Here is a 15606-nt window from a genome sequence, read left to right as displayed (position 1 = left end):
TACAAAGGTATTAGGGAGTGCGTGGGGTGGGAGACACCCACCAACACCACTGTACAAGCAGTCCGTATTATAATGCGTCAGTAGTGAGGCGCACTAACATGTGCAGGAGCCGTGAAAATATCCGCCGGTCAGGAATTTGTATTACGTGTGTTCATGAGCAGCACGTGATTGAAAGCCTGGTGTGCAATGTGTCATTGAATGCATAATTCGTCAGTGAATGCATAATGCATCAGTGAATAAGTAATGTGTCAGTGAGTGCACAGTGCGTCAGTGAATGCGCAGTGTGTCAGTGAATGCGCAGTGCGTCAATGAATGCACAATGTGTCTGTGAACGCATGATGTGCAATGCGTCAGTGAATAAGCAATTCGCCAATGAATGCTCAATGCGTCAGTGAATACACAATTCGTTCGTGAATGCATGATGAGCAATGAGTCAGTGAATGATATTTTGGCCTGAGGGGTATTGGGGCTTATGGAATTTAAACCTCCAAAGAGAGCTCTGGTTGTTGCACCAGACTGTTACTTCCGTACAGGCGCACAACGTTCCCCAACCACTATCTGCCGGAACAGACAACCGACCATGGCAGCCACACTCCCGCTACCGTCGGTTGACCAACAATAAACACTGGAGTGCTTTAAGTTTACTCAGGAGATCACCCTGTACGCCTCATGCAACCCGTCCTCGACTCAAGTCCATTACATTCAGCGGTCAACCCCAAAGACGCATTCATAAATTTTAACATGCTGTTCATTCAAAACGGGAATTTTCTCAAGTATAAATTAATATTATAATATATTGGCATATTGTGTATATATAGGCATAGGATAGGTTAGGTCAGATGTTTAGGTTCTGTTGGCGATTATTTGTATTTGTAGTACGTGGGTGAAGCATTTATAGCGTTGCGATTCGAACAAAATTCGTCAGTGAAGCACTTGTTCCGGATATGTTCGAACGTCAGCAGTTGTGAGTCGTGTGTAAACCGCTTTTCATTCATAAACAGGGGGTTTGGCGGGTGCATGGAATCACTTTTGGATCTTTGTTTGGAGGACGGGCTGGTACACAAGACAACGAGGCCAGTGTTGAAGCCGCTCCCTAAATATGAGATGTTGAACCCCTCCCCACGATCATGAGGAACCCCGTCCTCCAAACAAAGATCCTAAAGTGATTCAATGCACCCGCCAAACCCCTCCTGTTTATGAATGAAAAGCTGTTTACACACGACTCACAACTGCTGACGTTCGAACATATCCGGAACGAGTGTTTCACTGACGAATTTTGTTTGAATCACAACGCTATAAATGCTTCACCGACGTACTACAAATACAAATAATCGCCAACAGAACCTAAACACCTAACCTAACCTATGCCTATATATGCACAATATGCTAATATATTATAATATTAATTTATACTTGAGAAAATTTCCGTTTTGAATGCACAGCATATTAAAATTAATGAATGCGTCTGTGGGGTCGATTATGTTTTCAGTCGCATATAGGGGTCGACCGCTGGATGTAATGGACTTGAGTCGAGGACGGGTTGTGTGTACACACCTTACTTGAGACGCCGTGACTCCCTACTCTCTCCTTGTTTGGAATGATCTCCTAAACCCTCTTTTCGTGAATTAGCATTCACTGCCACGCCGGCACTCGGATGGTAATCTTGAGTTTTCAGCTTGAATGGTCCTGGGGACCATTCAAGCTTGTTCACATTTGTGTTCCTCACGTGTGCCCCAAAGAATGAGGTGATTTGATAAAATGCTATGCCCAAGATTACCATCCGAGTGCTGGCAGGGAAGTGGTTCAAATAGCTTCGGCTATCACTTCCTTATGTTCCACCATTTGGTCACCACTTGGTCCGGGAGACATCTCCCGTCACGCAGGGTGCAGTTGCGCCTCCACAGATCTCCAGTATCATCTTTTGATACTGGTAATGGCTCGAAAGGGCCACCACTTACGGGCTATTCATGCCCGTGCCACCTCTTGGGTGGCTTAATCTTCATCAATCAATCAATCCTTATGTTCGGTCGTGATGGTCAAGCGGATTAAGGCATCCTGTAGATACCAGTTGCGTTGCTCCTGGGAGTATGGGTTCGAATCACTTCTGGGGTGTGAGTTTTCAGTCGCATATTGTCCTGGGGGACCATTCAGGCTTGTTCACATTTGTGTTCCTCACGTGTGCCCCAAAGAATGAGGTGATTTGATAAAATGCTATGCCCAAGATTACCATACGAGTGCCAGCGAGGAAGTGGATCAAATAGCTTCGGCTATTACTTCCTTATGTCCAGTCGTAATGGTCAAGCGGATTAAGGCGTCCTGTAGATACCAGTTGCGTTGCTCCTGGGAGTATGGGTTCGAGTCACTTCTGGGGGTGTGAGTTTTCAGTTGCATATAGTCCTGGGGACCATTCAGGCTTGTTTGCATATATATATATATATATATATATATATATATATATATATATATATATATATATATATATATATATATATATATATATATATATATATATATATATATTGGTAGCAGTCTTGTAAACATATGTTGTTGAATATCACCGAAAAAGTAAGATTAATAATTCTAACACAATTTTTTTAAATATTTCTTATGTTTTACTTCACTGTCGGTGGTAATGAAAATATCAATTCTCCAAAATTCATTTCTTAATTAATAGTCTGACCTTTACAAGCATTCCGTAAGGGCTTCTTACATTCTCAAAGACTTCTTTACACTTAACACTACACTTATGAACTACATTTATGATACACTCGATGCACTGTGTATGAAAAATTTGACAAAACCCTCGCTTTTTATTGGTTTGGGTGAGGTGGATATTGGGTGAGGTGGGTACATGAGAATGGAAGTAACTGCAGAGAACCTATTGGCCCATACGATGCATTGAAGTGGGTAGAATATAGTTGTGCATTAATTGATTATTGATTGCTTGTGTTGACTTTTTGATGTGTAGTGCCTCGCTGATGTCGAGCCGCCTGTTATCGCTGTACCTATCGATGACTTCTGTGTTGTTTGTTAAGATTTTTCTGGTGATGGTCTGGTTGTGAGAAGAGATTATATGTTTCGCCCTGTTGCTTATGCATTGTTAGTCACCTGGAAAGAGACGTTGTTGTCTTGCCTATATACTGAGTTCTTTGGAGCTCTGGGGCTGCACTTCGCCTGGGAAACCCACTTCGGCCAATCATTAGCCAGATACCCACACCCACGTACAGACTGGCGAAGCGACTCAACGGCTTTTTGACTCCTTATGTCCCTTGCACCTTCAGCCTGAAGTCTCCAAAGGAATTTGTTTACTTACTGCGGGAAACACGGGCCACAGGGATAAGAGCCTCATTGGACGTAGAATCACTGTTTACCAACGTACCTGTAGATGAAACAATCGGGATGATAGCGGACAGAGTGTATCATGATCCGGCCTGTACTCCTCTTGACATACCAGAAAACTTTCTAAGGAAACTACTCCAAGCTTGTACTAAAGAGGCACCCTTCTTGAGCCCGGATTGGCACATGTATAAGCAAGTAGATGGGTTCGCCATGGGTTCTCCCCTAGGTGTCCTGTTTGCGAACTTCTACATGGGTACCATCGAACAAAAGGTCTTAGTCGACATGAACTTGAAACCGGCCATATGCTGCAGGTATGTTGACGACATTTTTACACAGGTACCTAATGTCAGACATCTGCAGGAGCTGAAGGAGGCATTTGAGCGGAGTTCTGTGTTGCGTTTCACTTACGAGATGGAGAAGGATGGGAAGCTGCCCTTTCTAGATGTAACAGTCATGGAAAGGAGCGGAGGTTTCCACACTGCAGTCTACACTAAGGAAACAAACATAGGAATGTGCCTCAATGCCAACAGTGATTGCCCAGACAGGTACAAGAGGAGTGTCGTTAATGCTTAAGTCGACCGTGCTCTCAGCCACAGCTCAGGATGGAAGCAAAACGATGAAGAACTCTGTAGGGTAAGGCAGGTCCTAGTCAACAACGGCTTCTCCAATGGTTTCGTCGAAGACATCATAAGAAGGAAGGTGAAACGCCATGCAAACTCTGAAGAGACAACTAACACAACACCTGTACCCCCTATTACACTATTTTACAGGAACTTCTTTTCCACAGCTCCTAAAACGGAGAAAAGGGTCCTGAAAGATATTGTTAACAGAAACGTTATCCCTACAGACAAAAATCAGAAGATACCATTGACGATCTACTATAAAACCAAGAAAACGGCCAACCTACTCATGAGAAACTCTCCAGACACAAAGCAGAACGCTTTAAAAGAGACCAATGTCGTCTATGCCTTCAAATGCCCACTTGGGGACTGTAAGCCTCAAAGAATTCAGTATATAGGCAAGACAACAACATCTCTTTCCAGGCGATTAACGATGCATAAGCAACAGGGCTCCATTAAGGAACATTTAATCTCTTCCCACAACCAGACCATCACCAGAGAAGTCTTAACAAAAAAACACGGAAATCATCGATAGGCACAGCGATAGTAGGCGGCTAGATATCTGTGAGGCACTACAAATTAAGAAGTCGACACCAGCAATCAACAGCCAATTAATGCACAACTATATTCTACCCACTTCAAGACTCCGCTTCAATATAGAAGCATCAAGAAATATGGGCCAATAGGCCCTTTGCAGTTACTTCCATTCTTCCCTTTAACTTACAAAATATTATACCCATTGTTTCGTGTTCTGTCTTGTGTTGAAAGTTTGTTTTCACTTCATCCAAAACTGTTGTAACATATCATCTCACCCAAATGCAGGTATAAAATTGAAGATGTTTAAGCTCTGTTCAGTTATAGTTGTGTCTGTGTAAACTAAAGTCTTTGAAAATGTAATAAGTTTTACGAAACGCGCTCAAGTGTCGCATCAGACTAGAAATAAAAAGGAATTTTGGAGAATTGATTTTTCAGTTACCATCAACAGTGAAGAAAAATATAAGAAACATTGAGAAAATTCGTGTTAGAATTATTAATCTTACTTTTTCGGTCATATTAAATATATATATATATATATATATATATATATATATATATATATATATATATATATATATATGTCGTACCTAATAGCCAGAACGCACTTCTCAGCCTACTATTCAATGCCCGATTTGCCTAATAAGCCAAGTTTTCATGAATTAATGTTTTTTCGTCTACCTAACCTACCTAACCTAACCTAACCTAGCTTTTTTTGGCTACCTAACCTAACCTTACCTATAAATATAGGTTAGGTTAGGTTAGGTAGGGTTGGTTAGGTTCGGTCATATATCTACGTTAATTTTAACTCCAATAACAAAAAATTGACCTCATACATAGAGAAAAGGGTTGCTTTATCATTTCATAAGAAAAAAATTATAGTAAATATATTAATTCAGGAAAACTTGGCTTATTAGGCAAATCGGGCCTTGAATAGTAGGCTGAGAAGTGAGTTCTGGCTACTAGGTACGACATATATATATATATATATATATATATATATATATATATATTTTAATTTGTGAGGGTTACCTAGAGGTTACCTTGAGGTGCTTCCGGGGCTTAGCGTCCCCGCGGCCCCGTCGTCGACCAGGCCTCCTGGTTGCTGGACTGATCAACCAGACTGTTGGACGCGGCTGCTCGCAGCCTGACGTATGAGTCACAGCCTGGTTGATCAGGTATCCTTTGGAGGTGCTTATCCAGTTCTCTCTTGAACACTGTGAGGGGTCGGCCAGTTATGCCCCTTATGTGTAGTTACCACACAGAGTTAGTGGAGGGTACCACCTCTGGTGCCAATGTGGGGACCCATAGCCTCGGAGAAGAAAATAAAAAGTATTCAGAGGAGACCTTGTGGTTTCTCACTGAACACTAATATTATCTTCTCCTACCACCCCCATTCTTTTGTATGTACACATATACATTTGCTTTATTTGAACTTTGTTACAAAAAAGGAGTTACATATAGGTTACAAAGATGGTTATCATAGGTTGTCGAGTTCCTCCAGCTCCTCAGATGGCGGGCAGGAACCCTGGATGCAGTGCGCATTTCCCCTCTGTATCGCCACGCTGAGGCGCTGGAAAAGAAAGCTGGCAGCTCTAGGGTCCCTTGTTGTTTCAATGAGCCTAGAACCCAGTTCCTTCAAAAAACTGGTAGCACTTTTACCCCAGGCGCCGAGTGTCTCAGAAGCAATGGGACAAAATTGTAGTGGTGATCCAGTTCTCTATACTTACGGGATTTGGCTGCTTCCCTGTGGGTGGCAGCGTCACCTGGTTGTGCAACACTGAGGTTAATGTAGGTGTTAGCCAGGGTTGATACGCACGTGTAGTCCCATACCAACTGCTTGCCATTCTTCCAGGGGTTCACTGTGATACCATCTGGGCGACCAATAAGAGCATCAGAGTTACGGAGCGTTAGGTAACGGGGCTCTCTTTCAGCTGGGCATCCAGCTGTGGTGAGGCTCCTCTTGATGATGTCGTTAACTTCACTGTGCCTCGAGTGCCATCCCCCTGTGCTTTGGCAGAGTAGGCCATGGTGGCCGTACCTGTCAGTCACCACCTTGCCGCAAATACACCTATATCTGGTGTGGATTGGGGCAGCAAGGCGAAGGGCCACAGCAATTCGAAGGGCGTGTGTTGTGAGACGCGTGCCAGTTACCGACATTGAGGTTGCTAACAGGAAATCCCCTGCATGTGGGGCTGCTACTGCTGTGAGGCGAGCAATGTCGTGTTGTGTTGTTGCAGCACCCAGGCACTCTGCAGCAACTTGGTCTACAATGGGGCCATCCCAGCTGGAGTGCTTGTGGGCTTTTGGGAATGGTGGTTGAGGTGATGGGCCTGCACGAGAGGCCCACTCTGTGGTACAGCGTGTAAAATTGGGATCATGTACACCTGCCAGCTGATGTAAGTGGGCAGGTAGAATTTCCTTCACAAGGTCGTCGGCTGCTGATAAGGAGGACAGGAAGGCTGGAACAGCGATTAGCGTTGCTGTTCGAACTCCGAGGCCCCCAAGTCTTACGGGAAGAGAGGCTTGTTTCCACTGTAGGTCATCAAGAGAGAGCTTAAGGGCTTTTTCTAGCATTGATTTCAGTAACCGGTCATACTCACTTAGTTTTTGGCTACTCTAAGATGGTGAACACCTCAGAAAGTAGGTTAACCTGGGGAGGGACAGACATCTGGTGATGAGGTAGAGTGCATCATGAGCATCAATATCCTCAATCCTCCCATCCATCCTCTTAAGGTCGGCGATTTTCTTATCAAGGACCTCATCGATGGCTTTCAACCTCAGGGGAGCTCCTAGGAGTGTGCTGTCTTCAGGTTTAGTTTTATGGATATTTGGCAGAAGACCCTCTATTCTCTGTACGATGCCCTGGTTGGAACATATTATTTCACATTTAGAAGGGTTCAGGGTGAGGCCTAAAACTGCATCTTGCTCCTGGATTTTTCTGATGTCCTCCAGGAGGGAGTCTTGGACACCAGCTAGGGTACCATCATCCAAGAACCAGATGTTAAGCTCGCTGGACAGGACCTCTGTGACTTGTTAGATGACTAAGCAGAAAATGAGAGGAGCAAGGGGGTCACCCTGTTGGACACCTTCTCGCGAGTCAATTTCATATTCGCCAAAAAGTAGCTTAAGGTCCATACTGTAGCATGAATGTACAAAAGGGTAGAGGGAAGGGAAATGACTATGAACCGCACGGAGTACAGCATCCCTCCGCACCAAATTGAATGCATTTTTGAAATCTAGCTTGATAAGGGCCTTTTCGTCTGTGATGTTGGCGATGAAGGCTCGAGCTGCATGGGCTGCCGCCTCACACCCTTGTGGAATGCCGAACCCGAGCTGTTTTGGCTTCAGCATGTTGGCCGCTGCATCACTAACTGTTCTTGCAGCTGCCTTTGCGACGAGACGCCGGAGAGAATTGCCGATAGCTATTGGCCAGATCCCTCCATCCTTTTTCTTTAGAGCACAGAGAGATGCTCCAAAAAAGATAGATCTTATGGTCGCTGGTATGTTGCCAGCTAGACATGTGTTGGTGAATCTGGTTAGTTCCACCAAGAGGTTCTTTGCAATGTCACCCAGTGCAGGGTTGAGCATTTCCTTGAGGTGGTTGGGTTTTAGTCCTGTGAACCCACCTGCTGATCCTGTTGGGAAGGACATGACTGATTTATGGACCACAGATTCAGCCACCCAGAGAGGTTCAGCTCCGGTAGCCCCCACTTGTACAATGTCGTCCTCACGCGGAGCCCTGGGTGGGTGTTTCTCCCTTGGGGCTTGAGCTGTTGCGGCATCTCTGTCGGAAATTGAGTCCTCAGTGGTTATCTTGAGTTGATTTCGGGGCTTTAGTGTCCCCGCGGCCCGGTCCTTGACCAGGCCTCCACCCCCAGGAAGCAGCCCGTGACAGCTGACTAACACCCAGGTACCTATTTACTGCTAGGTAACAGGGGTATTCAGGGTGAAAGAAACTTTGCCCATATGTTTCTGCCTCGTGCGGGAATCGAACCCGCGCCACAGAATTACGAGCCCTGCGCACTATCCACCAGGCTACGAGGCCCCCACCCACCAGGCTACGAGGCCCCCACCCACCAGGCTACGAGGCCCCCACCATGTCCTGGACTCTAGGAGTCCTAGAGTCCAGGTGAATGTCCAGGTAGATGTTTATTTCCGCAGAAGTGTGGACGACAATTTATATGACGTGGACGTGGATCACTAATTCATCTTTCCAGTAGTAGTCAGGGAAAGTCGAAAACTCTAGTTACACAGCAGTAGTTGCTTCTGGAGTCTTTCCTTATTAAGACTACTCAATAGTCCAGTCGATAGAGCATCGAGCTCACACACGATCGGTCCGTGGTTTTAGTTCATGTGAATGATATTATTATTATTATTAATTATTATTATTAATTATTAATTATTATTATTATTATTATTATTATTAATTATTGTTAATAATAATAGTTTATTATTATTATTAATATTAATATTTGTATTATTATTTTTATGAGGTAATAATGTTCTTAATATTTGTGTAGGAGTGAGGAGTTGCAAGTTTAATATAATATAAGTCGCATAATATGCAATTCAAGCAGCCAATCCTCTTGTTTAGATAGTACTTGTAGTAACGATGTCGACCATCGTGTATATATTGTCGTAATGGACACTTATAAAGTAGAATTTGGTACTGTTGAATTTGGACACACCGGAAGAGATTTTGTATTTTTGTTGCTAATAAAACTTAATCTAACCTATCCATGCTAGGCTTAATACACACTATCTGAGGCGTAATATACTATATATATGTGCTATTCTAGGCCAAGGAATATTTAAGTTTGCAGTTTAGCTTCATTTTTTCTGGACTCAGTAAAGTGAATATTACCATAATCTACTGTCTAATTATCCATTACGACAATATATGTACGATGGGCCACATAGTTACAAAAAGTACTATAAAACAGGCGGATGGGTTCAATTTAAGACACATATAATACTCTCTTTTGTCATGTTGGGACTCTAATCATCCGATCGATTGGTCTTTTTCTAAAATAATATTTTCGGCCGCTGCTCATCAGAGACGCTGTCTTGTCGAGTCGGCTCTAGTAAACAGTACGTCCAACATGAACCTTAGTCCTGGCTGTGCTGCTGCTGACTCTTCTCTTTCTCAGGACATATATAGATGCTATAACCGTCTTAATAAAGGTGACCTGACAGCTTTATAACCCCTCTAGGCTCTTTCTCTATCTCATTAGTAGTCTTTCTAGTTTTCTTTATTCCGATTAACTCTAACGGTATATATACTTCTTACCTTCTTCCCCATCATCTCACATTCGTTCCTTGTATATTGACTTTCTTTACTACTCTACTACTCCTTCTTTATACAATTTGATTAGGGATCCGGGAGGGACGGAAGTGCCATCCCCTTCTTTACTTTCAGATGAGTGGGTTTGGGTGTTTTAATTTTAATTCACGTTACTGTTGCTTAATATCATCAATACACTTTTTTTACCTGAAGTGTGAATTCATTGCCGAAGCTGCATATTCTAGGAATAGTCGGAATAGTCTAATGTATGCCGAGAATGATATTGTGAAGGATACCTTGTTTATGGTTTAAATGTATCTCCGGTGTTACTGTTGTTGTAGGTTCACTTCTGTTTCCATATTCGATATTTGTAACTGAGTCTCTCGTTTATTGTACCGTCTTTCTCGTCTTCTCTGCCTACTATCTGGCATAATTACTTTACATTTATTGTAATTCAACTGCATTGGCAATTCATCTGTTCATATTCAGCCTAACTAGGTCATCTTAAAGTATCATGTAGCCTTTCTCCATATATTCTACTCACTTCAGTTTTGTATTATCTGCAAAAATTTCCACATGTGAGGTTATCTTGAGATGATTTCGGGGCTTTAGTGTCCCCGCGGCCCGGTCCTCGACCAGGCCTCCACCCCCAGGAAGCAGCCCGTGACAGCTGACTAACTCCCAGGTACCTATTTACTGCTAGGTAACAGGGGCATTCAGGGTGAAAGAAACTTTGCCCATTTAGTTCTGCCTCGTGCGGGAACTAAACCCGCGCCACAGAATTACGAGTCCTGTGCGCTATCCACCAGGCTACGAGGCCCCCCTATGCAACTTCCTCTGCAGGGTTATTTATATAAATCAGGGACACTAGTGGTTCAAGTCCCGTTCTCTGTAAAACCCCGACCCCAGCCACTCCACTCCACCCGAACACTATTTCATTCACTATAACCATCTGTTTCTTGTGTTTCATGTATTAAATATACATCAACATTCCAGTTGCCCCATGTTATGATCACATATACATCAGAATGATCATACTGTGGCTGGTGTATGATGTGCTCAAACTGTATAGTAATATCTTAGCTGATTAGCATAGTATCGCGAATATTATACATAGTTAATCTCTTTTCAACAATACACTAAAATAAAAGGGGATGGCCAATGTATGTCATACAAAACCATGTATATTATATTTCTGTATCAAAGATGTATGCCATGTATTTGTGGATATATATTAGAAGTCTAGTTAATAGCAGTAGCCTAATGTCATGTAGCTTGAAAATCTCCCATATATACTTATTTTATGGAATGCTACATAATGCTGTATAGAAAATATTATGTGAACTATGATAGAGAATGTATACATTTAGGTCTCGGATGTATTACTATTACTGTGTAATATCCATTTCATTACTGTTCATTGCATTGTCTTCTTGTCATGACCTTAAATTAGATTCTGGCACTGTGAGATGTTTACCACATAGACGAGGTTTTGATACTCATGTTGTATATATATACTTTATATTGTATTCATGTATATTTATGTATAACAGCTGGCGGCAGACGTCTTAAAATCCTCCCTTAACCCCCCATCCCCTCTCCCCCATTGAATACCGACTCCCGCCAGTGATACCATGTCGTGCTACTATGAATTCTTTGTTCACATATTTTTATATCATGATATAATCCTTAATGTACTGAATTATTGATATATATTATTATGTAAGGTTGTGTATAATAATCTTTGTTTAGTTATATTATGAATTAGAAGTTCTTGATCGAGATATGTCTGTATATGAGCTTGAGTTACTTGTAAGATGAGGGTCAGTTGACTTGTGAACTTGGATACAGTGTCGCTCCCGGCCTGCTTGGCTCTGGCGGTCACTCTCTTTTGAACTTCTCAGTCGAGCGCATGTGTTGGTGCTATGGTCCGGGTCTTGTGACTTTATTTGTGGTATTTGACTGCTTGGATATTTGTCATGTTACAGTAATATATATCTTGGATCATTTCTACCGTTGTGCATCATTTATACCAGTTGTTCGGTGCTTTTATGTCTTAGTGAGGTGGATACCTGAGGATATTAAGTGATGCCATTGTGCTGTGTAAGATATTGATTTCTCATACCTCATTTGTTAATGATTGTGACACCACCACTCTGTACTGGTATTAGCAGCATAATACGTGCTAGTGTCCCACTGCGCCAGGATAGAGCCTGGTGTCAGCTAGTGCTGATTATATGCAGTTTTGAGACCTGTTTATGATCATGCCTAACTTCAGAAGCTGGATAAGTAATAGAGTGTGAGTAATTAGAGGTTGAGTTACTTTTATGAATATACACAACTTGTATTTATTTTTTAAGTTATGTTGACTTATGTTAATGCCCAGTAAACTGGAATAGTTTTGCAAGCCTTTCACTCCCTTAGACACTTACTGATATTTGGCCAGGCTATGTTTTCCAGTGATGCCGTAGGTTACTACCCTTAATATATCTTTATATTGGGGGATCATAACACCCTAGACTCTTTTCCAAATGTGACTTATACTTATATTGATAAACAATTTTAAAGTTGCTATGACAATCTAGGAACATGCAAGCCACCTGTGTCGGCATTAAACTATGAACAACTATTGAGACTAAAATGCATGAAACAATACATATAAATAGTGGTCACAGAAGAATAGAGGGAATTATCAGGGGAAAGCGCTAAGCCATCACGAATATATAGCACTGGGAAGGGGTCAGGATAAAGATTTGGAATGGGATGGAGAAAGGAATGGTGCCCAAACACACCACTTCCTAATGGTTTGCCGGTATCACTTGATTAAGTTTTAAAATTTTGATCTAGAATGTAGTCACTTAATAGAAAAGAAACTGAGTTGGCACCTACTTCAAGCTTGGATATGCTTTTTTTTTTTTTTTGCTGATCTTGGACTTACATAAGGGAGTGACATGTTGGAAATTTTGACATCAGTTACCAATAAACATAATACCCAAGTTAATCATGTAAAGAAATTTGGGTTTCGTAGCATCTCTTAGAAAATATGACCTATTGCCACGTCATCTGGTTTCTATTTATCCATAAAACTCGTATAAAATAATCTTAAAATCACAAGTCATGATATACGTCTGCTTGTGCCACTCAGGAGACAAGCGCACATGAACAGTCGCCGCTACATGGAGCAGATTATCGCAGACCACTTCACGCGTGCTGACGGCAGCTCTAAACTGTACTTAGGCCGAGAGAGTGCTTTTGAAGGCATAGGAGCGTGGCCCATACCTCACGACGCTCCTTACAAGCAACAACTAGATGCAGTGATGATGTCTGTTCTTGAGGTAAGATCCATTTATGTGTCAATTAAGCAAAGAAATAAATATTAAAACAGGAAAAGGGACAAATTACATTTAGCATATGTCTCAGTCATGGCAGATACAGGAAGAGGGTGATTTAGATGGAGTTCCAATTGTGTTTTCATACTTTTTTTTTTGCAGGGATATTCCTGCGCAGGCCCTAAGCCTCTGGCTGGCCCACTAAGTGTTGCTTGTTTCTGTTTTACTTGGGCGGAGTATGAGTATTTATTACTCGTATGGTCGCTTCAGTGAGATTTTGCCATATGTGTTTAACCACTTATGCTATGTTGAATCTAAGTTGAAATCTTAATGGATTAGTAACTGTGCACTGTGTTAGATAATGTTCCAGTGGTCTGTCGGACATTTCTCCACAGTGCTGACATTTCCTCTCATCTTCCGGAACCTGTAAGCCTATTTCCCATGCACATGGGTATGCAAGCCTGATGCGATGTAACTGTACTTCTGCTGCTCTACTGCTCCCTTTCATCAAACTAAGTGGATCGTAGTTGGTTGAATTCTTGTACCAACCCGCAGATCCTGATGTTGCAACTGCTGTATTGTGGTCACTGTACATCTTTTGCATTGCTCTGTTTCTAATTACTTTCTTAATCTGTGATAGACTCTGTAGCTTGTAAATGTCTACATTTCTTCTCTTAGTTGCAAGCTTTGCAGCTTCGTCTGCAATGTCATTTCCTATTATTCCCACATGACTTGGAACCCAGTTGATAAGTAATCGTCGGCATTGTCGTTTGACTGTTTGCATTAATGATATGACATTTGTGATCAGATGTGTGTTATCACATATGTGTTCTTGTTGCAAGGTTTCAGTGGTGGTTCTTGAATCTGTATGTATGATAACATGTAGTCGGTGTTCAGCAAGAGCATGTTCCAAAGCCTTTTGAATGGCTAGCATCTCTGTTTGTAAAGCCGAACACCCATTTGAGAGCCTACACCTATTTACAGAGTTTTCTGCTTTAACTGCAGCTCCGGTTTCTTGTCCCTGCTGGTCTACTGATCCATCTGTGAAGTAAGTGAAGCTGTCGGATGCCATGTTTGCTTCTATAAGCATCTGTGCAATATTACGTAGTAGATGAGGATTTGTCTGGTTCTTTTTTCCTTCAATAACCATAATCTTACAGTCTGCTGGCAGTGATTCCCAAGGGGGCTTGCATAACAAAGTCTGCATGTATTTCGTCAACACCCTTCTCAGTGAAGGGTGTCTTTGACCAACACTGGTCAAAAGTTTGTTCACCTCATCCAAAGCTGTTGCAACATATCACCTCACCCAAATGCGAGTATATAAGACAAGCTGTTAGCATAAATGAAACGGGAGACATCTCCCGTCACGCAGGGTGCAGTCGCACCTCCACAGATCTCCAGTATCATCTATTGATACTGGTAATGGCTCAGAAATGCCTCCACTTACGGGCTATTCATGCCCGTGCCACCTTTTGGGTGGCTTAATCTTCGTCATTCGTCATTCGTCATAAATAAAAAATATTGTTTAGTGTTTTCAGGTTACAGTTGTGTGTGTGTGTAAACTAAAGTCTTTGAAAATGTAATAAGTTATTACAAAACGCGTTCAAGCGTCGCATCAGACTAAAAATAAAAAGGAAATTTGTAGAATTGGTTTTTCAATTACCATCGACAGTAAAAAGAAACATAAGAAATATTGAGAAAATTTGTGTTAGAATTATTAATCTTACTTTTTCGGTCATATTTAACAACATATGTTTACAAAAAGACTGCTAGCAAAATATACTATTATATATATATATATATATATATATATATATATATATATATATATATATATATATATATATATATATATATATATATATATATATATATATTATTAAATATGACCGAAAAAGTAAGATTAATAATTCTAACACGAATTTTCTCAATATTTCTTATGTTTCTTTTCACTGTTGATGTTAATTGAAAAATCAATTCTCCAAAATTCATTTTTATTTCTAGTCTGACGCAACACTTGAACGCGTTTCGTAATAACTTATTACATTTTCAAAGACTTTTATTTTACACACACACAACTATAACCTGCAAACACTAAACAGAGTTCTTTACTTATGCTATGATTTAAACAGCTTTCATTTTATACCCGCATTTTGGGTGAGGTGATATGTTACAACAGTTTTGGATGAGGTGAACAAAACATTCAACACAGGACAAAACACGAAACAATGGGTATTAATTGGGTAAATTGAAGGTAAGAATGGAAGTAACTGCAGAGGGCCTATTGGCCCATATTTCTTGATGCTTCTATATTGGAGCGGAGTCTTGAAGTGGGTAGAATATAGTTGTGCATTAATTGGTTGTTGATTGCTGGTGTTGACTTCTTGATGTGTAGTGCCTCGCAGATGTCAAGCCGCCTGCTATCGCTGTATCTATCGATGATTTCTGTGTTGTTTGCTAAGATTTTTCTGGTGATGGTCTGGTTCTGGGAAGCGAT

General features: G+C 41.5%; 1 protein-coding gene across 1 annotated transcript in view; it reads left to right on the top strand.

Moving 5' to 3' along the window:
• Nucleotides 1-15606, top strand: part of LOC123755102 (ionotropic receptor 93a-like) — a 158574-nt gene that overhangs the window by 110284 nt on the left and 32684 nt on the right. Inside the window, exon 6 of the mRNA XM_069332691.1 lies at nt 12926-13115. Within this exon, the coding sequence (XP_069188792.1) occupies nt 12926-13115 (190 nt within the window). The remainder of the gene's footprint in view (nt 1-12925; nt 13116-15606) is intronic.

The sequence above is a fragment of the Procambarus clarkii genome, chromosome 28 (assembly GCF_040958095.1).
Source record: "Procambarus clarkii isolate CNS0578487 chromosome 28, FALCON_Pclarkii_2.0, whole genome shotgun sequence".
Lineage (NCBI taxonomy): Eukaryota > Metazoa > Arthropoda > Malacostraca > Decapoda > Cambaridae > Procambarus > Procambarus clarkii.
Note: the sequence above shows the minus strand (reverse complement) of the source record. Positions and strands in the feature narration are given on the sequence as shown.